The sequence below is a fragment of the Fragaria vesca genome, linkage group LG6 (assembly GCF_000184155.1).
Source record: "Fragaria vesca subsp. vesca linkage group LG6, FraVesHawaii_1.0, whole genome shotgun sequence".
Classification (NCBI taxonomy): Eukaryota; Viridiplantae; Streptophyta; class Magnoliopsida; order Rosales; family Rosaceae; genus Fragaria; species Fragaria vesca.
Window position 1 is genome coordinate 26396317 of NC_020496.1, and position 27203 is coordinate 26423519.

At 36.4% G+C, this 27203-nt stretch overlaps 2 protein-coding genes across 2 annotated transcripts; both read right to left on the minus strand.

Moving 5' to 3' along the window:
- Positions 1–3581: 3581 nt before the first annotated feature.
- Positions 3582–12824, minus strand: LOC101296982 (endoribonuclease Dicer homolog 2-like). The gene is made up of 22 exons (XM_004303795.1): positions 12757–12824; positions 12420–12597; positions 12144–12257; positions 11634–11768; positions 11097–11181; positions 10949–11013; positions 10624–10764; positions 10108–10233; positions 9899–10028; positions 9697–9796; positions 9212–9407; positions 8959–9119; positions 8492–8710; positions 8194–8402; positions 7637–7908; positions 7127–7554; positions 6857–6960; positions 6171–6367; positions 5640–5849; positions 5026–5436; positions 4608–4886; positions 3582–4420 (listed from the first exon to the last, which is right to left on the minus strand). The coding sequence occupies exons 1-22, from the start codon at positions 12822–12824 to the stop codon at positions 4067–4069; spliced, it is 4182 nt and encodes a 1393-aa protein (XP_004303843.1). The 3' UTR covers positions 3582–4066.
- A 3405-nt stretch (positions 12825–16229) lies between these two features.
- On the minus strand, positions 16230–21700 carry LOC101298043 (U1 small nuclear ribonucleoprotein A-like). The gene is made up of 8 exons (XM_004303796.1): positions 21377–21700; positions 21218–21293; positions 20883–21009; positions 20595–20706; positions 18575–18666; positions 18395–18464; positions 18180–18262; positions 16230–17288 (listed from the first exon to the last, which is right to left on the minus strand). Exons 1-8 carry the CDS (start codon positions 21698–21700, stop codon positions 17198–17200), a joined length of 975 nt encoding a protein of 324 aa, XP_004303844.1. The 3' UTR covers positions 16230–17197.
- Positions 21701–27203: the final 5503 nt, after the last annotated feature.

Below are 27203 nucleotides of genomic sequence, written 5' to 3' on the forward strand. Positions count from 1 at the left end.
CACTAAGGGTTAGGGGGTTGTGATGGGAACAAAGATGTGTATCGATATGGGGGGAAAAATGGTCTGAAATGTAACTTTCAGAATTTGACATTCTTCTTGATATCAAGTCATCACTTGACAGAGGAATTGGATGAAGATTGGAGGTTTGGACATGCGTGGCTGATAAAAATTGGGAGTTGAGTGGTGTTTTTAATGAAATTGAAAGAAGAAGGACTAACATGATGATCGACCTAAAGTTGATGAGGGTAAACTGAAATTAGTCCAAAAAAATACTTTAAACTTACATAACAGTTCTTAAAGCCTGGTATCCAAGAAAACTAATACATCGTAAACGTAAAAAAAAATAAAAAACAAACTATGAGAGGAGCACGGCTCCTCTTCTCAAAACCTAGCCATCATGGCTTGGTTTCTCAATCATGGTGATCAACGCCGGTACCAAGCCGCTGCTCCCAATCCTTCTTAAACCCTCACCGCCTTGGCCTGGGTCTTCAACGCACTTGACATCGACTCTAAGCCGTCCCTTCTTGGCATCAAGCCCTCCTGTGGAGGCAACCCTTAACCTTTTGTGGTTAGGCAACCATGGAGGCGGAGGACGAAACACCGCCGATCATGGATGTGAGGTGGAGGGTTACATGCTAACGTCTACGATCATTGTACTAACAGAAGAGATTTGGTAGCCGCCGGACATGGTTGCGAGCAAGGATCGAAATCTCCTAATTTGGTTTTGGATTTGGACTCCGGTTAGTGAGAATGAGTCTGAGCTTGAATCCAAGAGAGTTGCGCTTCTTCAACTAGAAGATCTGGTGATGATGCTGGCAGGGGCATGGACTTTAGTGATGAAGCCGTCTAGGTCGCCATCAGCGCGATCGGGGATTGTCGGCAAGCGACGATGCAAATCTGCTAGGGGTTAGGAATGGAGTCGGGTTTTTGGGCCTAGGTTTAGCCTCAACCCTATCAAAAGTCAGATTTGGAATTATTAGGTCTGATTCCAAACTAACTGTGGCTTAAGTCGCAGTGTTTGGATAGCTTAGTAGACTAAGCAAGCTAGCTGCAGCTAGATGGATTCATGAGGCTTGAGTTAATTGTCTAATGTAATGGTGTTTTGATATCATTCTAGCCTGAGCTTATCAATGAAATATTTTACCTTTAAAAAAAAAAAGATCTGGTATCCAATTAGGTTGTGTCAGATAAAAGACTTTTGGAGCAATAACTGAAAACATGAATGAGCGCTTTTTATTTATTCATGTCATCATTTTTAAATGTCATTGTTCATGAAAACCAAAACAGTTGACCTAAACCACATAATAAACGCATATAAATTGTTTAGAAGCTGCTTAAACGTTCAAAAGGATGCACACAGGTTTTGGCTGAACCATCTTTCTCTAGAACAATCTGGTCCATGTATATAAATGACACCAACCACACACAAAAATGTGAATGAGTGTCTTCTTTGTACATTTTAAGAAAATGTCATCGGTTTTAAAATGTCATTACTCACAAAAATGTAACCGCATGTTGTCACTGTAAAAGCCAAAAATGGTAGCTTACGCCATTTAATAAGGGTTTGCCTATCATACCATATGGTATGACATACCCAAGCTTCTAAAAGGCCCCGCCTAGGCTCTAGGCTGCAACAAGCCACCTCGCTTTTCTTCCAGGCCTTTGTGCCAGGCTGTGGGCGATTAGGCGGCCGCCTAGCTCGCCTAAATGCCGCCTAGCCCGCCTAGATGCCGCCTTGCCCGCCTAGGCTGCTAAACTCTACGGCTATTTTTGTTTTCTTTTTGTGTGGGATTGTTATATTGTGGGGAGTATGAGAGTATAAGAGTTAATTGTGTGTTTAAAATTAGAAATGTATATGTTTATTGCTGTTGTTGCTCACTTTTACAGGAAGTTATGCTAAATTTTAGTTATAATTTATTTTATAAATGAGTATGACTAGATTATGTTGAATAATTTATCTATATTTGACCGTTTTCAAATATTAAATTGCATAAAATATAAATTTTTAATTAATAAATCTTAAAAAATACAAATCGCCTAGTCCCCGCCTAATCCTCGCCTAGGCTGTCCAGGCTCTAGGCTGTGGGTTACCGCCCGCCTAACGCCTAGCGCCTTTTAGAACATTGGACATACCTATTGCAAATGTATCTAATTGTATAGCACATGAGGGCTTTTGAAGAGGTAAATGGTTATTACATGGTCATTTAGTTGCTTTTTCAATCAATGATAGTTACACATTTTATGAGGCCTATACCATATGGTATATGGTATAGTAGGTAGAATTTTCCATTTAATAAATGCACAGTTTTTCAAAAACCGCTTAAACTTTCAAAGGGACGCACACAAGTTTTGACAAAACCGTCTCTCTCTAGAACCATCTGGTTTATATATATAAAGACATCACTCGTCGACTTAGATATTCACAAAGGTTCTTTGATTTTGAATTCACTCAAATAGACTAGTCTCTCTTGAGACGGGGGAGAAGCTTGATGAGGTCTTAGAAGGTGAAGAAAAAGGAGAGGAAGATGATGTTTATACAAATTCAACTTATTGTACTCATCAAATCAATGATTTACCAGACAGTATAAATCTTTCTTTTTATTCAATTTATATATAATACCTTTTGTTAATTATGTTGCTTCATTCTTCCACTTAGATCATCGTTTCTTAATAGTCTAAATGGTTGCGAGATTGAGTGGATCTTCAATCGGCTTATCATGTTCCATGGTATGTTTTCTCTCCCTGTATTTTTTTCTGCAATTATTTGGTTTGTCTTAAAGGGGGTGATATCAGGTTTGTTATGCCCATGATTTGCTTGTTTTGTGATAGGTTATTGTTATTAACACACCTCATCTATGATAACAACTGATCATGAAACATATTCAAATGACAAGTTTATAAATAAAATTAAAATATATAGATAGAAAAATAAATGGGGTGTGTTAATAACACAAAAATGTGTATTAATAACATTAACCTTGTGATATTCTTTTATTATTATTATTATTATTATTTAGAGCAATGGAAGACCAATCTGTTGATATAAAATCATAAACGGCCTCTCTCGGGTAATCTTGAGACAACCCAAAGATTACTCATTATCCAGGAAAAAAAATAAAAAATCCCTAGCTTCTGAAGAACAGTGACATTCAACTTTTTCTAACTCTAGTTGGGTTTTTTATAGCATTGATTGATAAGTTCATTTGCTTTTTGTACATTTATTTATACATGTAATATTGGTTTCAGGGAAAAGGAGAAGAATGAAGAATCATGCCTCAGATTCCAACAAACTATTTAAGAATGAAGTAAGTTGATTTATTTATCTCATTATTGTATTTAACTTTTGATTTGCCGCCCGCAGCTCTCTGATTTGCGCCGATCTTCTCTGCAAAGGTAGGAAGCTTAAGTGTCGGGAAGAGAGGTGAAGGTATTGCAGGTGGAGCGTTCACTCTAAAGACTAGGGCAGCGACACTAGAGCAAGGTAATCAGATGGAAACTCCTAGTAGTACTTCAGCTGCCAGATTTTACTTTCCAATAGAATACATTGTCAGTTATCTGTAAACAATGGGATTAGAAGGATAAAGAATCAATTTGAGTCATTAGTTATGCTATTTAATGTAGTCAAAACAGAACTGCTAAAACTGGTTTTGTACCAGAAAAAAAAAAACAAGCTAGCCTACCATGATTTACATTTAGGCACCTTTGTCAAAACATAATCGCTATGCTTGCCTATAACCGAAGAAGTTACCACATCTGCATACCGGATTGACATTTTCATTTGCTTCAGATGAGATTTGAAAGCAACACATGGTCAATCGTAAGATTTGTAACTAATTTTTCCAGTAACTCATAAATTAGCTGTAATTAAAGATTGAGAAAGCAATGATATGACTATATATACCCATTAACCCATATATGATACCTCCATCAAATTATGACACATACTGTATGTTGCCATAATTTTGCAGCTACAATGCACACCTGAAAAATAGAAAGCAGCAGACTTGAATACATCACTATGTCACGACTGTGATTTACATCCTTCACAGGAGCCACTTTCTATAGTTCATACTGATGAATGAGAACTCTCTTTCAACGACCTCAGAACTTCTTTGCTGGCTAATTTAATTCCCGTCTTCTTATCAGAAGCTTTTGATGTATGCTTGTACGTGACCCCATTAGCTTCGACCTCAATAGTAATGGTAGCCACATCATTTTCAAATGATTTTAATGGCTTCTTCATGTCATAATGCATTTTTGCACAAAATTCATTCAGCTCCCTAGCAGGATGGAGCCTCATCGTTTCCAGAGTAATTAAGGGCTCTAAGAGAGGACGTATACTCTGAAATACGACATTCTTATCGTATCCGGAATCGACAAAAATTGCCCCTCCTAGAGACTCAATAATATCTCCTAGTACCTGTTACAGATGGCACAAGAAAATTCTGCTGAGAACTAAAGAAAATGGAATTCATTGTCGACACTTATGAGACAGTTAGTTATTATAAAGTTTCTTGTTGTAACACTATGTATAAACATTCATTTTCGAAGAAATTGTACATATAACAGAGAAACATCTATGAAGACGATAAGCACTCATGACTAACCTTGGGGAAAGAAGTCTCAGATTCCCATCCAAAAGTTGATTCTGTGTGTAACTTCTCAAAGTTATCAACTGTGTGAACTATTTCCCTGTGGAGTTTCTGTGAAGCATGGAGGATGTGCTTGTGCAATTCAGCCTTCACAGAAGATCGAGCATAACAATCATTGTTCACTGAAGCAGACCTCATATCAGTTAAAACTCCTGGCGACATCCCAGGATATTTGTTGTACAGATAAATAGTGATCAGGTAATCTAAAACTGCATCCCCAAGAAATTCTAACCGCTGCACAACAAAGAAAATACTTTGAGACGAACAGATAAAAGAACTTGAATGAAATAATGGGCACATAAGATAAATAGATGGTTTATCAGATAGAATTAGCAGATTGACATACGAATAAGTTCAAACACACTGTAGGTACCTGATAACATCCTGGGATCTCAGGGAGCATGTAAGAACCATGAGTCAGTGCTTCCACCAGGAGAGAAGGATCATGAAATGAGTAGTTAAGTTTCTTCTCCAAAACTTTGACATTGATGAGCTTCTCTGGCTGCACTGGAAAGTTCCTGTCATATGGAATATAGGTAAAATCTACCTTTATACCTACCCAATTCATAAAGTATACCGCAGCCATTTCACCACCCGTGACAAGGAATGCACCAATAAGTGCCTCGACAATATCAGCAATTCTCTTGCTTTTAATCCTCCTTGTTCCCCTGATGTAGATTTTTCTTTCACTAGAAAGCAACTCCTCCTTTAATGAACAAGGTCCAGAAAAGTCTCCAGGTATAATCCATTTCTTTGGATCGAAAGGCTCATTACGAATAAAACCCTACACAAAATGAAACAATAGCAAATCAGTTCAAATGCAGAAGATGACTTATCTAAAATTGTACATCAAAACATTATGAAAACGGGAGTGATATTTTTGTCATGAAAAACAATCCTTTTTTTTTTTTCTCCCGAAGTGAAAGAGGCAAGACTTTATCCGATCTCCTACTAAAAGTCTAAATGGAGCTATCAGCAAATAATTACCGGAAGTTTGCGGTCGCAACCAAGCTTGCAAAGCGCAGCATTAGAAACTATTCTGTCTTTCTTTACACTTAGAAGGCCTTCATGGTTATTTTGACAAGTCCTAAAAAGCTGCTGGCTAGCAGCATATTTAAGAAATGAATCCCCAAGAGCCTCTAGGGATTCCAAATGCAATTTTTCTTGGCACTTCTTTGTGGTAATAGCTTCCAGGACCTACAAATATCAGATATCGGATAGAATTGAGTAAATTTATTGATGCATTACAAAGGCAGAAGAAGTAAAGTAGAACCCTGTGTGATAAACACGTTTTTTTTCTTTTTGAGAACGTGTGATGAACACACGTTGACAGTACCCTACGGGAAAAAATTTACTGGTATAGAGACTAAATAAGCTTCAGTAGACTAACCACATTTGATTTCATCTGTTTAAAGAAAAGTGACTGGAACTATAAACAAAAACTGGGAATAGAATATTTATCAATTTGCATTAAATGTAGTCTAAGACCGTATCCTTTCGAAAAGCGAACTATAATACCTTAATGGTTGGAATAATGACATTCGGCAAGCACTGATCCAGAAGCATTCTTTTCAGATTAACAGCAAGAAGTACAGCCTCCAAGTGATGCATGATGGCCGGAACAAATGAGAACGAGTATAAAGTACTGATTGATATGGGCGACATGATTATAGAACACAGCTCAGGAGGCAACTCCACATATATTTCTTTTGATTCTGCAAAGAGAAAGAGAAAACACATTGAGCACTATTCTATAAAATTTAAGTTTGACGGACAATGACTGTACTGAATGGCCCCAACAAAATCTGCTAAATTCAATTTTACTGTACTCAAAAATCAAAATGCGGATTGCAAGACTGGTGAGCTCTTACAAATTAAATTGCATTGTTAAATCCAAGAAACTTCATTCATTTGAGTAACCATGCAATATATTTAGACAGTAAGCCTTTATAATTCACATATAAAACCGAACAAATTGCATTTAAATATATGATAAGAGAGATGACAACTAAACTTAAATAACCTAGACCTAAGATAATAGATCTATATATAATCATATATACGTAGACCTAAGATAATATATTTATATATAACAGTTGCATTTAGAATTTAGATTATGGAAGTCTATTACTTTCAAAGTGCAAGAAAACAAAGTAATGAAGAAACCAGGCAGACCATATTTAAATGAAACTTGGTTAAAGAACCTTTTTCTGTCTGCTGCCCACCCCTAGGGACCTGCCTTTGCACACGAAAAATGCGTCTCCCTTTCAGCAACGACTGTGTATCATAACACAAGTTAATCCCATGCCTGCAGTAAGAGAAGACTCCCTGAGTTACCCACAATGGTGCTAGGATAGTACTAAATACAATCCATTTTCTGTATTCACTTATTCTTCTTATACTTTTGGTATTGCACAGAAGTTCATGTATCATATGAAAATTTCTCTAGGTATTTATCCAATAAAAGAACGTACCGTGCTTCAAAGTAGTTCTTGTATGTAAGAACTTTGTCCTCACTAAGCCGCAGAAGTGAGTTCCCATTCAACTCATCCAATACCCCAGTGATGTAATACAAGCTACCGTTATGAGGAGTATACACCAAGGAATTTTGAATCATGCAAGTACAAACCACACTGTTTTTGGTCTGTACAGCATGGGAACAACCATTGGGTAGAGAACAATCTATGTGTTCCTTAACATATTCTCCACGTGAAAATAACACAGATCTAACACATTGCCAATCAATAATCGAAGGTCTCACTCTGGTCCCTGGGAGCAACAAATAATCAACGCCAAGACTTTCTCTCAAAGAAAGTCCATCAAAAACTTCATTCCACTTATCCAAGTTGTGATCAATTAGAATTCCGAAAATTGTGACTTGAAATCTTCTACAGTTGAGTACCTGCCAGATAAAATTACTCAGAAACACTTACATGTTAATGCATCATATAATACTACAAACCAAATGAAGTTGTGAACATTACCTGCTCTGCATTCAAATGAATCTCACCACCATATTTGAAGTTCACTGTTAAACAACCGCTGCCAAATTCTAACTCAGAATGCCAATTTGCAATTTCAAAATCGAGCTTAGTCCTCATGCAGAGCACAAAATCTTTAACTGGAATCTCATAGTCAAAAGTCTGATCCAGCACAATTATGTACTGGTGATACAACATAGTATCATCATTTGAGCAAGTTTTGACCAATTCACTTGGGACATAACATGATTGTTCTTCATCATAAGGCTCACACTCTGCACATACAGAATTTCAAAATAAATATAAATGTATGAGTCAGTGAGTGTTCTGTTGTCTTTCTGGGGTGGGGAATCATACAAAGTGTTCAGATGAAAACGATAAAAATAAAAAGAAAATGAAGGAGCCAATCATTGTCCTTTATGTTTGGAGAGGGAATCAGATCAGTGTCCAATTGAAAACCGAAAAAATTAGAAAAGAAAAAAAAATGTACACAACATTCACACTAAAAATTTAATCTGTGTAAGAGACCATCAAAACATTGACAAAGTTAAAGAAGTTACCAAACTCTTGTTGGGCTTTTTCCATCACAACATCTGGAACCAGACTATCCGTTAAAGCACCAATCTTGTGAAGTTGCTTGCAAGCTTCAAAGCATGCAATCTTCTTTAGAGCTTTACCACTTCCTTCATGAACAAAAGGTATTGGACAGCTCTTAGGAAGATGTAGAATGCAGGTCTCCTCATCCCACCTCGGAGCAGGTTTAAAATATCTAGAAAAAGAATGTAAAAAGAACTTTTATTCAAAATTAACGAACAAAAGACTTGTATGCTTCAAAATATAGTGTTCCCTGGAACTAACCCATCAGAAGGTAGCCTAGAGCAGTAGAAGTATATCAAACTAATAGAAGAATCTAGGGTCAAGGTTGCTCCAGTGCTTTCAACCCTATAAGAGCCATCATTCTGGAAATCGATATCCAGTGAAGTGCAAGGAAGAGAAGAATGTCGTAGGGACTCCTTTCTCATTATATCTTCACTTGTAAGATAATTTTGTAGTCGAGAATATGTATTCAAATCTCCACTGTAAAAAGCAACAAAGTTGTGATGGTCTACAAACTAATTTTCAAGATAAATTTGCCTAAATAATCAACATATACAAAAAACAGCACAATCCATATATATTTCCCCAAAATAAAGTTATTAGCAAGTTTGACCAACAGAAGAAAGATACCAGGATAGATACAGGAGACAATTACTTCATATGGTTTCATTCCCCCAAACAAACAGATATGACGCTTTATCTGAGAGTGAGCTAAGTAGAACTATTACCTCTCCACCATTAATACATAATCTGAGTTTTCCATCCTTGCACGGCCTTTAGACTGTATGAAGCTACAAACAGTGGAACAAGGGTCAAATCTAATAACCAAATTGCAGCTTTGAACGTCTAAACCCTCTTCAAGAATCGATGTTGCAACAATAATGTTCACCTGAAACATATCATTATCAAAATCACTCATGGAAATTGGAAAGACTGTAAAAGAAAGTGTTTTTAATTCTGAATTGACAAAAGTAAGCATACCATGCCATTCCGAAATCCTTCAACTATCTCATTCTGATATTTTCTGGTTTGGGATTGCATCCCACTGTTATTTCCAGCAATGTACTTTGACTTCCAGTCATTATGTTCAGGAAGAAATTCATTCAACAAAGATTCTAGAACAACTGCTGTGATGACCCTTTCAACAAAAACTATACATCTCAAATTTGGTAAGCCCCTGTGTGCAAATATTAATAAGAATCATTACAATTAATTCTGCTAGTGAGCAGATAGCGTAACAAACAAACAATTATTTACTATTATAAATGAGAGGCACATTTCTGTGATTGTGTTGTAATGAAATTAGCAAAAAAGAAACAAAAGCACTTCCAGAAACAGCAGAAACAAAATGTACATCATTGAAATTGTGTACTGACAACCAGCCTTCACACATTCAAAATTTTCAAAAGATCCTACACTATCCTACATCTATTCATGTATATGGTCACTGAAGAAGACAAGCCAACCTGTATTCAAGAAGCAACTGAATGAGGCAGACAACTTTAGAACTTAAGAACCCCTTGTTCATATTGTCTGTGACATCACCAGCGATCGTCCAGTTTGGATCTAAGTGAAATGTGAAAGGAACAGAAATAAGGAAACAACATAAACAAACAATCACGTCTGTAAGTTTAGTACTCAGAAAAATGAAAACATAGATTTACATACCAGACGGTAGAAAATATGCAAATGCCTTGTAGGCTTCTAAACTGAAACTTCTGACAATTCTCTCACCCATCACATCTAGCTTCTCCCACGTAAAGAAGTCAGTTTCGCTGTGTGAAAACCACCATGCCGCCTGTTTCTCAAATGAAAAAGCAAAAATGTCAATTATTCCATTCCATAAAACAACTAAAACGAAGCCCAAATTGATATACCTTTGAAGCAAACCAAACACCAAATTCTTCCAAACAAAAAGTTAAAGCTGAAAAGAACTTCATCATCTTTTTGCTTATGGATTGTGAAGATTCACCACGGTCCAAACTTCTTATCGACAATTCATGCTGAAAAGCAGTAAACCAAATATCAGTACACCCTTCAAGAAACATTCTACTGCTTTCCAAACTATAATAGAAATAAAGGAATAGGGTTTAGGATCCCCATTCTTAATTATATGGACGGTCCACCACCTGCAAGGAAAGACAGTGAAATGCCTCATCAATGTCCGGTCAAGTTTTGATTCACAGAGGTTAATACAAAATTCCAACCCCTAAAAAACCATTTTCAATGCTAAGAATTGAATGCAGCATGAATACTCTACTTAGCTTTTTAGCCATCCTCTTCCCTTACGTGAATTATATGGACAAGCATTGTCCATGGACACGTTTAATCAATTTCTACAATCATCATAGGAGAAAGGTAAAACAGCAATCCTGATATCACATAAAACAAACCTTTTCTTTCAAGTTCTTCAATTGCTTTGTTAAGCATGTATACAAGGCAGATGGAATCTCCCAGCGTCTGTATGTTCTAAACTTGGGAGTTGAAGTTGGTACAAACTCAGCAAGCACAGTTTCACTAACACATGTATACACCTTGAACCACAAACCAGAATAGGGGAAACATTAGTGACATTAAACAAGTTCTGGTAGAAGGATGCAGCAGTCACAAATAATGCTTAAAAAACTTAAATACTGAAAATAAATAAGGTATCAAGAAAGGGATGGGATAAAAGTGCAGAAAGAAATTTAGAATTTTACTGAAATGAACAGAATCAACCTTTGAATTCATTAGTGTCTCAAGTTCATGTATTGCTTTCTGATAGGATAATTCTTGCTTTCCGCCTATACCAATAGAAAAAAATATATAAACAAAAAAAAGGCAGAAAATACATCTAATCATAAATTGATGCTCGTAAGGTAGATACCTTTTGATTTTATGGGGGAAGCAGTCATTCCGAATATTCTTGGAAGATCAGAGGGACCAAATTGTAACTGATGATGAAAAAATTCCTGTATATCACCAAAATCTTTCAAGTGCTACACTTGTATGCAACATAGCTACGGAACAGTAACTATCAGGTACTAAATTCTATATTACAGCTATGACAATGTTAATGTCACACATGTAAGCAAATTCTCGTGCTAATTCAGTAATCATAGAGCTATATAAAAGGTTTAAAGAACTAATATATGTTGATCATATCCTAGTAAAGATATATGCCATTAACTTTTGGGCAACAAATATAGGGGTGGGGTGATTACCAGAAGCTTTCTATAGGAAAACAGAACTTATTTAATAGAGCTAGCAAAATGCCATTTTCTTAACGCTTTGGAAACAGAAATGGTAACGAAAGTGTACAAATCGAATACCATTTTTGACACTGCTAAAATACATTTTCGACTGGAAAAATATGGGCGCCAATCTTGTTAATTCCACCAAATAGAAACAACAGACAGCTCACCTTCATTATACAAGCATATGGATGGTTACCCCTCGCATGTTGGCATTCATCCATTATCAAAACCTTTATCATGCTTAGTTTGAAGAAGCTATGCCTCAAATTATTAAGCAATATGGCGGGAGTCATCACAAGCACCTGTAATTAAAAAGCAAAAAATTAAAGATCGTACTGTTTGCCAAAATACTTGAGTTCTGCAATGAAAGATAATAAACACCAGCAGGTAAAACTGAAGTTTGAAGTTAGAATGAGTTTAGATATCTCTTCTTCTTCTTGTTTTTTTTTTTTGAAAGAGAAGTTTAGATATCTCTTTGTAACTGGATTTTTATCAACCAATTGTAACACAATGACTATCATTGTCTTTTTAAAGATTGGCAACTTCAAGCCATTAAGGCACATGCTGCTTTCACCTAAATACTTTTTGGACCTCCCATGGTCCATTTAAAAGCACAAGATGTCCGAAATGAAGACAATGTTTCAGAAAAAAGAATAATTCATTTTTAAAACCCCAACCTCATATTTTTCAATTTCCTGCTTCCACATATCAGCATCCCAGAAGTCGACTCCAATGTCTCCCCAATACATACCAACACTCAAGTCGGTGTGCATTTTGACTGCATCCGCTTGCTAACAAATTTACAAGAGAAGGCAAGAATAAAAGAAATGATTCACAATCTATAGTCCAGGTGTCATGTAAACGCATATGCATATATGCATAAGTATATGAACATGTATAACTAATAACAATCCCAATAACAATATATACTGCAAGTTGTAACATACATATACCTGCTTAACCAAGGGAACTTGGGGAACCAAGAAGATGGAAATAAATGGAGAAGGTTTTCGGAGCATATGGGAATAGCTCCGAAGAAGCATTATGGCAATAAGAGTTTTCCCAGAGCCAGTCTCCAAGAACACGATGGTATTGCGCTTAATTGCTGCATCCAGTGCTTCTAGTTGGTAACTACATGTAACATCAACAATATCAATATCAAAACTTCATTCCATGCCTTCATATATTTCCGATTTTTCAAAACAAAATTGCCTTCCTCATCCTTACAATAATCAACCAATCAAACAATCAAGAAAAAAATATGAAACAAAAGGAGCAGAATTGAAACACCTTCTTGCGAATGGGAGAGGATCAGCAGATTGCTGGGTTGATTTGATCCCCATGCTAACTGGTTCCATAGCTCTCTTAATTTCTCGAAATCTCGCACACACCTAGATTTACTAATGCCACATACAACTTTTAACGGCAAAGGGAAAAGCTGTGATCAGATATATAAAACCATGCATAGAGCTAGAGACAGAGAGAACCGAGATTTGAAAAGAGATGAATGTACCTGTAACACAGAGAGAGACAAGACTCACAAGAGAGACAGACAGAGTGAATTTCCTTTGAAATGACAAAGCTGGTGAGGTTGACTGACTATATATACAGAGCAGAGCTAGCTATCCAGGTTGTGATGAACGGACGGATGATGATATTAGAAAAAGACACTCGGTAAAGAACGACTTCCTTAGGAAGTTCAAGTATGTGAGTCAACAACTTCACTCTGAAGTTTGCTTCTTGGAAACCGCAGTGCCAAGGGAAAGCGAAACGGTTGTTAGAATCTTAGCCCTCTAATTAGTCACTGAGACACTGTGGCAAAAGTAAAGAACATTCTTTCTTAAATTCATACGTCAGGGTGGTGGCGGCACTCCATTTTTCATAAAGAAAAGTACAAAAAATTTTGGAAACCGACTAATTCAAAGGTTTTCTTTTTAAATGATTGTTTGACCTCGGTGACGTTTACGTATAGTTTCTCTTTACGCACCCTTTTTTACATTCTAGTAATCTTTTAATATTTTTTCATCAATTTACAAATTTCTATTCCAAAACTACCCCTCTTTTTCCATCTCTCTTCTCACGATGTGAAACCCTTTCCATCTCTCTCTTTCTCCTCCCAGTCCATCTGCAACCAAATTCTAACGATAGAGGGCCGATCACAATTCACAAGGAATACTTTCTCTCACACCACAAGATCCTCACTCTTTCGCACCCACCATCGTTCGACCCCGATCCGAGGACCTCAACTCGCTGCTCGTCCCCAGGACCCGAGAATCTGATTCTGTCCAGTCATCGGCTTCTTTCGCCTCAATGATGCCGGCAAGGCGACAAGCAGCCCCACCGAAAAGGATTAGGTCGAGGTCCAAACTGAATTCTTGCCCACCTGGAAATTCGTTACTTGATTTTCCGGTTAATACTCCGTAGCTCCATCCCGGCAATTCTTGGTTTCGAATTGGCGGTGTTGGCTCGGTCGTAGGTGGAGGGAGGGGAGAGAGGAGTGAGAGAGTGAGGAGAAGAGAGAATTGATTTTCATCTCAACAACTCAAAATTCTCTCTGTCTATTGATTTTCATAGAAGAAACTGAAGCAAGAGGATAGAATAGAAACTCGAGGGAAAGGATGAAAGGGAGGAGACAAATAAAGACAAGGGCGATTTCGTAAAAGCAGCACAAGGGTGTGTAGAATGCAGAAAAGGGTTTGTAAATTTCAGCACCCTTCTTTTATAGTCAGTGATATCATAATTTGACGTCACTTTTACTTTATTGAATTTCAACATATTCGGAGAGAATCCGACTTTCTAGTCGATGCAATCGCAAATCTTAGTCATACTGCTAATTTGCAAAGTTGAAATCAGTCTTCTTCTCTTGACTCTGACGGCTTTTAATTTTGATTTTTATAGTTTAAAAAGTAATGCTAGGTGAACTATTTTTTTGGTGAACCACCTAGAACCCACGGTGGCAGCTGATGTGGCATATCCATATCATCAGATCATAATATCACTTTTTTTTTGTTATTTCTATTTTCTTAATTATGATTTTTTTTTCTATTCTGATCTTATTTGAGTAAATGTCTTTCATTCAACATTGTTCTCCTCGACCTTCTCTTCTCAACGTTCTCACCCCTTCTTAATTGATCAAAATAGCTTCTCATTTGATTCACAAGCATCATCGATAAAAGTATTGCCCATTAGTATTAAGCATCATCGTGATTAAGTATGGATGAAATCTTTTTTTTGAGAGAGAGAGAGAAAGAGAGGTCAAATTGATTCATAAAACTTGTTGTTGCCATTCAAAAATAGGACATGGAAGAAGAAGGGAGATACAAATGAAGAGGAGGTAGAGAAGATAGTGAGGAGGAGGTGACACCTATGGTTGAGACTTGAGAGGACGGCGGAGTAGAGAGAGTGAAGAAAACGTCCGATGAAGAAAGTTAAAAAATAGGATTTAATTAAAAAAAATAGAATTGAAAAGATACTAAGAAAGATTAAAAAAATGAAAAAAGAAGGAATTCTTGTAATCAAGGAAAACAGAAATATACAAATTAGAACGTATAATATGATGACATAGATATGCCACATCAGCTACCATATAAGGTGGATTCTAAGCGATTCACCAAAAAGTAGTTCATCTAGTATTACTCTAGTTTAAGTTGTTTGCATGGCTTCTCCTTTGAAATATTTTTCTTTTTCTGCATCAAAAATAAAAAAATTTATGTTGCACAAGTGGTGTTTATCTGGTCAGTTAGTGATCAAGAGATTCATGGTTGATAACTAAAATGAGAAATAACTATCCACACCCTTTCATGGGCAAGTGAATTGTCGGATATTATGCCAAATTCAGACGGATATCATGGCTTGGTGACTAGGAAGCGAATATAGTTTGAATATGGATGATATCATGCCAATAGGCCCAATACAGTCGAATTTCTATTCTTTAGACAACTGCTATAAGGGAAAAGACGATTGATCACATAACCTAAACCCTTAAAACCTCAAAACCCCAAGGCCCTAGCTCACCAAAATGACTGGTTCTGGACAAAATATGAGGGTAACCTCTTCATAGTCTTCCGGCGATCACTTCCATTTATAACATCTCATCTGCACAATATGTAGATTTACAGTTTACTTGTCTATGAAACCGGAAAAGCTCTTATATTGGGGTATCCTCAACAGGAGTCAAAAGGGCTGGGGTTACCAATGGCATATGACAGAAACGAACATCACTGTTAACTACTGTTGCAAGGCAGAACGACAGATGATTCACCCGACCAAAAAGGATAGTTGGAATCGATATTTTCATCTTTCATTCCATCTTGCTTTCCTAATTAACACACATGTTGATTTTGAAGTTGATTTATCATTTATAAAGATGAAGCAAGTTCTACGTTCAACATAATAAGTTTGAGAGGACGGAAATATCTCTGAATCCTTCAATATTCAATTGATATAAGTTTGAGAATTGGCATTTACAACTTCCTATTCTCGGTTGCATAACATCAACTTTTCTTTCCCGTAGGTTTATCTCGTACATTCTCAGCTGTAACCAGAATAGTCCATACTTCATAACCCCATATGCAACAAAAACCACTCATTGAGACGCACATCAACATAACAAATACATAGATCAGCAATAATTCATTGCAAGCAAAGTTGTAAAATCAAGGGTTGAAAGATCTGAAACATTACGTGAAATAAAAATTGACTGTTCTCCAGAGGTACCTACTCCATATGCAAAAACACAATTCTGTTTCTTTCTTTTATCCTTTTTCGTTTTCCATGTATATTCCCACACCCTACAATTCATTTCACTTACAAGATATCAATAGCACCCACGGACCAACGATTATTTCAGCAATAATTGCTAGAACTTGTGTACTAAAACACAGACTAGGAATTGAGACTGGTAGTACTGAAGTGCTCACTCAGAGTTAAATGTCAGTCCTCTAATCTTAAGGCAGCTTCACCGACGTACAAACAAATAGCACGCTTGATGAATGAATTAACCACCATATGGGGTGTCAGTCAGAGAGTAACCTTTTATTACCTGAAACAAAAGGGCAGCTGCAAAACCTTGGACCTCCTCAAACGAATAGAGAGCTTTGTCATTTTGTTGGGAAACTCCTGTATATAAATGACAGCATATAATTCCCAACAGCTTTTTGAAAAGTTATGATTTGAAGATCTTGATGTTAAAACAGCTACTAGCTCCTCGCTTAAACGATGACCTATGACTTAGAATGTCGTGGTGATGGGAATGACATGATAATGGTGTGATATCCTAAGTTTTTAAACATCCTAACATAAGTAATGCCATGAAAAACAGACCAAGGACCCACCTTCAGATGATTCGCTGAGTTAAGTGAATTAATCAAACCTATGTAGAAAGTAAGATAGCAACATGTCTAGATAGATGTGCATTCCTAGTATTGATGTACATAATATGAAGCAAAACACACTCAAATCCAACAAATCAACAGACCCATGCATTACTCATCCTACAGATGATAACAGTAATTTAGCCCCTAACATCCAGGAATTAACATCCATGCATGTCTTAAATCAGTATAACATGACCAAATGGTATGTTCATGATGCCAATTTGCATTCATTCACATGAAGAGAGATGATGATGCTGATGACGTGACTATGAAATGGATGCATGCGCTGCAAGATGCATCCTATCATGTGGTTGTGTTTGTCGGTAGCATAAGAAACAGAGTACATCCCCTTCAAGCTACTGGTATGTCATAGCTGGTGAACCTCCATTTGCAGCAGGGGCAGGGTAGTTCCCATCCTTCCTTTTACCAAATGGGTTCTTTGAGTATGTATTTATAGGTTAAGGAAAAGCACATAATAACCAATCATCAATCACAAAAAGAATAACAATAACAATTTACAAGCATTATTTGGAAAAAAAAAAAAAATTAAGAAAAATAAAAGTGTCAAGATTCATGTTTCATTAGGTGAAGTAGATCAAGATATACGTTTGGAACTTGGAAGTTCTTTAAGGGATACTGGTATTTGTAATTTTTGTAACAAAACTGAAATTTTGTGGAACTTGTTTGATAAGATGCCATCACGGTTCATATTTCCTAAAGTAAATGAGCACGGTCAACGAGTTATTTATAAAGGAAAACTCCACATACACTATAATATAACTTATTTGTCATTCTAAAAACCTAAAAAGCTGTCTAACTAGAGACCGACAGTAAAAGTAAACAAACATGTATTCAAGCAAATACCACATGAATGAAAATCTAAAATTTATAGGGCCAGAATGCTTAGATCTGTAGAGTGCTAGCCGTAGTTTGGGTGGTTTGGATGGAAAGAAATAAAATATTATTTGAAACCTATGGTGGGGTGGAGAGGGAAGACCTGTGGGAGAGAGTCACGTTCTGGGCATCTATTTCTAAAAAATTTAAGAAAAATCTTTCTTCCATTATTCTTAACTGGCAAGCAGCTGTAATATAGTCCTCTTAGCTTTGATTTAGTATTAATAGACGAGCTGCTAAGCCTCTCATGCTAGCTGCCCTCTTTAGTTCTTTGAAGCGGACTACTTGTCTGCCCTGTATTTTACTCTTTTTTTATCCAAAGAAAAAAAAGGTACATGATCACATATTTGAAACCTACACCAGAAGTCGCCATGCTTGCAATTCAATTCATACATATAAAAGTTGAACAAAAGGTTCAGTGATAACAAAGTAATAAAAGGATATTGTATTCTCATGCCTATTGAACCAGAACTGGGGATAACAGCCCCCTGAAAATTGTGGTGTACAGCGGTGGCACTGTTTACATCCTGCATAAGTTTTGCAGAAAATCAGTTTAGATAACACGGAATAAGCGTAGGAACTCAGACTGCGTATCTCAATAAGAAAACATTACTAATGAATGTGTTTAGAGTTTGAAAGTCCAAATAATTATAACTTACTTCAAACTCAATGAAGCAAACAGTATGCCTTTCCTGTCTCAAGATCTTCATTTGTTTAAATCCAGGTTGTCTGCATGACCCCAAATCATGACACAAAACAGAAAATTGTCTATTTAGAAGGCATCTTTACTATCAAAAAAGAGGAAACAAAAAAAAACATATGGGATAAGACATTCATACGAGCTGAATAGACCCCTTAGTTCTTCCTCATTAATGCTCTCTCCTAGATTGCCAATGAATAAGGTATTGCATGGTGGATTATCCTTTGTGTTCTGCGGGACACAAGGGAGTATCACATAAAAGAACAAATCAGAAGCTTTATCACACATCAGTCACCATGAACAGCCATCATTGAGGAGATATATTTTTATATAAAAAACAGAAATAGAAATAGCGGATAAACAAATGATTATAACACAGACAAGTTTTCAATGAAATAGTCAAATAAAACTCCAAGACCGTCGTACTATGAGCATATATGAGGGACCAAGATAAATAGGGAGGCAACTTCCAGTGTTTAGATGTGCAATCTGTGTGCCTAGCGCTAATGAGTAATTTTTACAGCTGCATATAAGTTCCTTTTATATTGAATACAGAGATAGTGGGTAAACAAAAATAGAAATAGTGGGTAAACAAATGATTATAACACTGACAAGTCTAAATGAAATAGTCAAATAAAACTCCAAGACCATCGTACTATGAGCATATATGAGGGACCAAGATAACTAGGGAGGCAACTTCCAGTGTTTAGATGTGCAATATGTATGCTTAGCGCTAATGAGTAATTATTTACAGCTGCATATAAGTTCCTTTTATATTGAATATAGAGATCATATATCTAAACAAAAAGGGGCAGGCTGAGTACAGGTGCATAGATGTTACATCAAGTAGTTCTACTTCTTGTTGCAGATGTAGAAATTACAGTTGGAGCAGATTGCTGGCTGCTCCTTTCAATGCTAACTGTTGTTCACCTAATGCGACTAACCCTGTGGTAATGGACTAATGGCTAGTGGGACTTGCTACTTCTAGATAGAACAAGTGTTCACATAGGCTTTATTGAGCTCGGCCGAAAACCCCTCTGGCAACCAAAAGAAGATTGTTTCTGGAAGAGTATCCTTGTCTCTGAAGCTGCCGAAGTGGTGCAGACCTTCTACAATTCTTTCTTTTTTCTTTCTCTCAAGTGTCCCAGCTTCAAAATGGTGTGGTTCGGCTTTCCGTATAAAAAAAACGCATTTAGAGCCTAAGTTCCTCCAAATTAAAGCAAACTCTACCCAACACAGAACCACAGCAATCCCAACTCCTAGCAGTCCCATTATCAGTTTACCAAAGACTGATGACAATTGGCTCAACCAAAGAGTGGGTTTCTCCAATTTTCCCATAATCTTGTTAATATATTAGCATCCCTAACATTACTATGTTTGGATGACTATTGGTACAGTATTTTCCCATTGAAGTATATCTTGTAGTTATATATGTCAATAAATTATATCCCAAAAAAGTTTGTGCCTAACCTGGAGATTTGACCCTAAAATCACAGGGCAGTACCAGAAATGTATGCATCTATGTTTTAAGGTGACCCTGAAAGTTGCAACTTATTTACACTACAAGTTATGCTGAACTTGTTAGGCAATACCAAGTAAATTAGCAGCAAAGAGATCATCCAAAGACAACCAAAAACCTAGATGATTACGTAAGTGCCTAAAAGAAAGCCGAATCTAAGGCACTTATAGCCCATTCTAAGACAGTTAAAGAGTCTCGTGCTACAAAATTCAGAATACTACTCGGTCCTCACCAATATTGAACCAGCTGGTAGTAAATGAACCTACTTGCAAGCACCCACCCTAGGTATGATCCTAGCAAGTACCCTTAAGAATGACTCAAGCAACTTGTATCTATTATATGCCTACCACTAAGCATAATACATGGAAACACAAGCATAAAAAATAGTTGAGATGCGCCTTTTTAGTTGATCATTCCTGAATTAAGTAGAAAATATCTCTAGATGAATATCATTTTCAGCTATCACAACCCCCAGAAAAAGAAATATCAAATAACATCAATAAATGAAGAAACACCTTGTGAACCATTCTAAAGGTATCATGTCAACTCACCAGGTAGCAAACAAAAACTTTGTTTTATCCCACAATTATCTTCTAAAAATTATCTCAAAAAATGTGCATAAAATGGCTCAGTGGATTACCAAAACAGGTACATAACTGCTAGGTGCTGGTACAGGAGCAGAAGGGGGCATTGGTACTGGAGCAACAGGGTAACCATATGGATCATATGGAGGAGGTGGTGGAGCCATATACCTGGACCACATAAGCAACATTCACATAAGAAATGTAAGTAAATGCAATCTCAAAAATCCGGAAAGGGACCTATATTTCATCGAACAGTAGAGCAACGAAGATACAATCAGTTATAATATCTGGTACTTAAAATACTAGCAATTCCAGCAGCAAAATAGACTGAGTTATATTCTTACCCATGTGGTCCCCAAACAGGTGGCGGCGGAGGATGAAAAGGCACCGGACTGGAATAACCAGCCTGCGTGTAGTCACCAGTACGCAACCGTTTGCTCTGATCATAAGCATTTGAATCGCCTACAATCCCTACAATACCAACAGATAGCACATTGTAACACCACTAGCAATCGATAAGCGAGATTCATTCTTGTTTCCGCTATCAAATTCAGTTAAAAAACCACTACATTAACTGATTCAGTTACACAATACATCACGAACTAGATTCCTTCTTCGAAACCTACAACACGTTTCGATTCAAACTCTTTCAATTCAACAAACTCAGTAACATTCTCACCTCTTTTCACAAATAGATTCTTCTTTGCCATCTCCGTATGCAACACCGCCTTCGATTCCGTATCGAAAACCATACTCTGCACCATCCAAAAATCCAATCAAAACTCAAAACCTTCTGCATCATCAACACCTCAAACAGTCAATCCATCAAAACACGAACCTGAAGAGCGTCTTTGGCAGCAATAGCCTGCTGAGCGGTGGCGAAGAGAGCGAAGCTCATCGGCTTCTCGCCTTTGTAGTTGACCTGAGAGGCCTCGTAGCCCGGCAACCATCTCAGGAGGTTCTGTATCTCCCTCTCCTTGACATCTTCGGGAAGACCGGTGATGAAGATGGTGCGGACCTCGTCGTTGGCGGGCCGGTTGGGGTTGTCGACGAGGTGGTGAGGAGGAGGTGGAGGCGCGGCGGCGACGACGGCCGGGGGAGGAGGAGGGGCTGCCGCCGGGGCCCATTGCTGGTGGTAGGGGTGGATGCCGGCGCCGGCCATGTGGTGGATTTGGAGGCAAAGCCCTAACCTTTAGAGAGAGAGAGAGTTTGGAATCGCGTTTGCCGCGAGAGATTGGGAATTTTGGGATGAGATAAACTGTCACTGTGTAGTTATGTGGATCCCTCCCCTCTCTCTATTTTGCTGCGTGCCACGTGTCTATTGCTGTTTTGATTCTCGAGACTTTTATTTTTGGATTCAGATTTGCCGACCCGTAGTTTTTACCGGTCTTCATGACCGACTAATCATCTCTCTCTCTTTCTCTCATTTTCTCTCTTGATTGGATGGTCATGCAGACCAACAAAAGCTGCTGGTCGACAAATCTGGATCTTTTATTTTTCTATTTGTATTGTTTTCGAAGAATAAATTACACTACACGGGGGGTCTCTAGGTCAACTAGGTATAAAGAAGTTAGTATTAATCGTTTCCTAACAAAGGCATGAAAGCTCGACTCTCAACTGTAACGAGGGTCTAGACTGTGACCTAAATTGGTTAGAGCATTTGCCACAAAGTTCGTCTCTCGAAAACGTGATGGAAGGGATTGGAAGGAGACATCGGTAAACAATTGAGGCTATAGATTATGATGTCATTAGCAATTTGGAGAAACTTTTACAAACACTTAATGGTGTGTTTAGATGCGGATGAATTCTCAGGAATTTAATCAAAAATAAGGAATTTTCAATTTCTCAAGACTCTTTCCATCATTTAGATTCTTATCTCGTGGAATTAGTAATTTTCATTAAAAATAATCATGGAATTTGGGAGCTTAAATTCCTCATAAAATAGGCGTCATTTGTCAATTCTTTAACTTAAGTTAGTCTAAATAAAATTATTATCATTTTAAAACTCTACATCATGTAATTTAAACAATGAAATTCTCAATTAATAGAATTTAAATTCAAAGAATTGTAATTTTTATTATTTTGAAATTTCTATGAAAATTGAAATTACTTTATCCAAACACAACGTAAAAGTTTCCAATAACACAGTTGATGATTCTGGCAACATCACCTTCAACAACAACATTTGAGTAGTTTAACTCATTAGTTTTTGTTTTTATTGTTACAACAAATTACAAATCTTGAAATTAGTCGATAATATCACGCTAATACAATTTGAAGTAGGCGGTTATCTCTCTTTTTTGTAAGTTCGGTCACGAGTTTGATTCATGAAACTAGATATTGTGTACTCTTGGTTGTTATTTGATCGTAAATATTAAGAATACTATAGTATCACGAATTCGACAAAATAAGCTCTGTATGTTTTTTTTAACTAAATGAATATATATTCAGATGACTATATATACTAGGTCATTGTCAGAAAAAGCACAATCATTAGAGGCAATCGTTGCACAACATCCTTCTTGTGCTTTTTGCCTACTCGGCCTACTTGTTTATGTTAATATATTTCATTTTAGAATACATGCATACTCCATTATTAAACAATAAAATAAAAATGCAAGCATATACATGCGTTCCAATCTATTAAACTTAAAAATTGAATTAAAATTGACCCTAAGAACACAATATTAATTGTTGTTCCAAACCTTGAGACTTTATTTAAGAATTGCCACACCAACCAGCTAAAACACCATGCTCTGTACCATGAGCTCAAATCAACGCATGTCCAAAAATAAGAAAGAAGATGACATATATTCCATGTATTGTGATTTATATACACACCCCTAAAATGTTAATACACATCCATTTCTTAATACATCACTTATTTAATTTCTCATTCTGATATTTACTAAATACACAACCCAAAGTACCTAAATTATCCTTAATATAAAAATCCATGAAATATTTTATTATGTGACTATATTAAGACTATTATTATTGTATAATTAGTATATATTTATATAAATTAACATTTTATAGATGTTCATATCTATTACTTGTGTTAGATTCATTGTTCATTTCAAATCTTAAACATGAAAATGGTTAAAAAAAAGAAGATGCAAAGTACATTTGTGAATAGTAATATAACGAAATAAGTGTTCATAAGTATAAGAATTACATCGTTTCACACTTTGACACTTTAAACTTGGAAATTATGAATCTTTTAAGAACAAAAAAGAAATTAATTGATTATCTAAATTTCCTTTAAAATGTTTTGCTTACTTTAATAGTTTCCCTAAATAAGTTCTCGGACTTAAAAATTTAATTTGTTCTCCTCCATGCCAGAGTTAAAAATTTAATTTGTTCAATAATTCACTTTATAAGTTTCCAAAAATAAGTTTTCGTTTTTAATTTGTTTAATATTTCACATTATTAGTTTTCAAATATAAAGTTCTTTGTTTTTAATATTTTAAGGTGTATTACACATGCCTTTTTTCGTTATTTAACATATCAATTAAATCTGATTTGAAATATCAAATATTAGGGATGTGTATTAAGTAATTTGGGGTGTGTATTTAAAACCTCTCGTTCATTCATACAAGGACCGGACATAAATGATTAAAAGTATGCAAGTTTGGAAGGTAAAATAATACTAAGTCTTCCATTTATAATATAAGTTGAGGTCTGAAGTTCAAATCACATTCCTCATGAAACAAAGTAAGATAAACAAAAACTATATGTTGAGGTGATATTGTGATTCTTCTCTATGTTAGGCCGAAAGAATTATTCTTCAAAGTTCTTAAAATAATACAGAACGAGTATGAAGCTTCTCAAAACCCTCGTGATTTGAAATACAGTTTTGTTATAAGGCATGCAAACAAAGATTTAAAAGAGTAAAAAACACAATAAGATGTAAGAATATATTATATATAGAGGGTCGTTCAGTAACGGACGTCATGTGCAAAAGTTTAGACGTTCTACATATAAAGGCAACAATGGAGAAAATACAGTTGGAGAAAGATGAGGAGGAAGATGATGTAGATGGTCCAATGATGTCGCTAGGGGTTGGGGATGTTGTTTGTGTTTGTGCTAGACGTCAATATGAATGTAAAATTATGAAGTTAAGGGCTGATCAAGAACTTAGCTTCCTGTGAGAGTTGTTTGCGAGTAATAGTGTTGTTACCCTGGAAGTGTTTCGTCTGCGGAAGAGCTTTGAGGTCTTGATGAGGAGAACAGTTCTCTATACTTTCTTTCTTGATATCACTGACATTGTTCCTACGCCTCAACCAGATATCTCATCTCCCCACAGACCTCCAACGAGAGATTGAGTAGTCATGGATTCGCTTATGCAAATCATGTGTTAGAAGTTTGACTTAGACGCGTAGGTCAAACCTGATAAAACAATATTTGAATGCCCCTAGTGCAATGGAAGCACTTGTTCAGTACAGCTTTACAGCTCTTTAATATCCCAACTTGCAAACCAGTTTGACTGGGTTGGTAGACGATTTATATTTCTCTCACAAATAAGATATCATAGTTATTTTGTGTCATCGTTGCATAATTATATTTGCATATGCTTTAGTCAATGTTAGACATTAGTTGTTAGTTCAACGAAACACAAATTCTCCTCATCTTCTTTCATCTCTCGTTTGTATGTCGGACAAACCTACCAAGGTGGGTGGTTATGGAGAGTTGGAGACTTCGTCAAGACAAATATGCCACATATGGACATAGTGCCCCTCAGTGACTCCACAATGCCTTATACATGGGGTCGTTCATTGATATTGCAATCATTGGGGTCGTTGCGAAATCTGTTGATATTGTGGTTTATGTGATCTCGAAATATTTTAGTGGGCCCTTAGGTCCTTTAGCAAACCCCCCAACTCCCTTTAAGCCATCTCCAATAAGGAGGGGCTATATTAGGTCAGGGCTAAAATTTAGCCTCTTAAATAATATAATTTATTAATGAGATGGTGAATCATCTCCAACAAGAGAGGGCTATATTTAGTTTTTTTAAGTATTTTATAATTTTTCATTATATTTTTGAACCTTATTATTTAGTTTATTATAGTAACCATATAATTTATATCAAAAATTAATTTTTTGGGGGTAGAAAATTAATTTTTAAGTTTTTTTTTTAAATGAAAGGAACAAAGTGTACATTATAAAACTAATATTTTCGACATGTAATTATGTGATTTCATGATAACATATTCATATAGGATTTTCAAGTGCCACGTTCCCATCTACAAGCAAGTCTAGAGATTTCCGATTAGATATAGTGTTGACGTTGCACAATTAATCATTATGGGATTTTATCGAAATTCCGGATAAGATTTTTGAATGCCACATGTCGGGTTGAGATCAACTCTCTAGATTTTTGATTGGATTTTCTGCATACGTGGCGTTCTATCTACAGCTTTCAACCTCAATAAAAAGAATAAAAAGGGTAGTTTCATATGCATAACTCACTATCTCATCTATCTCATCTCTATTTCTATGTTTTGTTTATACTTTTTCATTACATTTAGCAATGAATTCCAACTGGTTTTCTCAAAGTAATGAGAGGCTATGTGAAGATGAGGAAGATGAAGAATATAATGCCTAGAGGAGAAGAAATACAACACAAATTATGGTGGAAGTATCTACCTGGTTCGCTACTAATCCACTTCAGCAGCAACCTCAATGGGGTGGTTCTATTCCAGGTCGCGCTACCCGTCATCGATCTCGTGAGGTAGCTAATGAAAAATTGTTAAATGATTATTTCAGAGCTGATCCTGTGTACCGTGCCGAAACTTTCAGACGACGTTACAGAATGAGACGTGAAGTTTTTCTCCGCATATTAGAGCATGTTCAGACAGTCGACCCATACTTTAGGCAATCACAAGATTGTGTTGGGCGTCCGGGCTTCTCACCTCACAAAAATTGACTTGTGCACTCCAAATGTTAGCCACTGCATGCTCGGCTAATTCCTTAGATGAATCATTTCGTATGCCTGAATCCACCGCCATTGAGAACCTTGGTCGATTTTGTCGTTGTCACCATTTATCAAGAACGCTACCTTCAGGCTCCTACAACAGAGGATCTTGACATGGTCCTACAAAGAGCCGAGCGACGAGAATTTCCTGTAATGATCGGTTCGCTGGACTGCATGCATTGACAGTGGAAGAACTGTCCAGTTGAGTGGCAGAAGAATTGTCCATCGAGACTTACAACTTTCAAATGATCTTGCATTTGGTGGATTGTCGTTGAAGCCTTCAATATATTTTCGCTCCACTTGTTTCCAAATGTCATCTCCTTTTTTACTAATACCCTTCGTACAATTTTCAGAGACCTTCATATATGCAACACAAAGAACTTCATTCTTTTTTGTTGTCCAGTTCACACATTTTTGAGAAAGAGTGGACATGTTTCAAACAAGTAGAAATGATAGAAGAGAAGGAAGAAAGAGCGAGAAAATTTGAAGATAAAATGTATGTAAATATAGAAGAGAGGGAGCCAAAATAACAAGTAGAAATGATAGAAGAGAAGGAAGAAAGTGTGAGAAAATTTAGAGTTAAAAATTGTGTATATATAGAAGATTGAGAGCCAAAATGACCGTTAGAAATTTTTTCATTTATATTTTTTTTTTTACTAAATTGTTTCCATTGGAAACATTAAAAAAA

Coding starts and splice junctions, on each gene's coding strand:
- LOC101298043 (XM_004303796.1), bottom strand. CDS start 21,700: ATGGCCGGCGCCGGCATCCACCCCTACCACCAGCAATGGGCCCCGGCG. Junction 20,707..20,882: donor CCTGTTTGGGGACCACATGG/GTAAGAATATAA, acceptor TATGTGGTCCAG/GTATATGGCTCCACCACCTC. Junction 18,263..18,394: donor TTTGCTTCATTGAGTTTGAA/GTAAGTTATAAT, acceptor AAACTTATGCAG/GATGTAAACAGTGCCACCGC.
- LOC101296982 (XM_004303795.1), bottom strand. CDS start 12,824: ATGGAACCAGTTAGCATGGGGATCAAATCAACCCAGCAATCTGCTGAT. Junction 10,234..10,623: donor TGAAGAACTTGAAAGAAAAG/GTTTGTTTTATG, acceptor ACTGCTTTTCAG/CATGAATTGTCGATAAGAAG. Junction 10,029..10,107: donor GTGTTTGGTTTGCTTCAAAG/GTATATCAATTT, acceptor TTTGAGAAACAG/GCGGCATGGTGGTTTTCACA.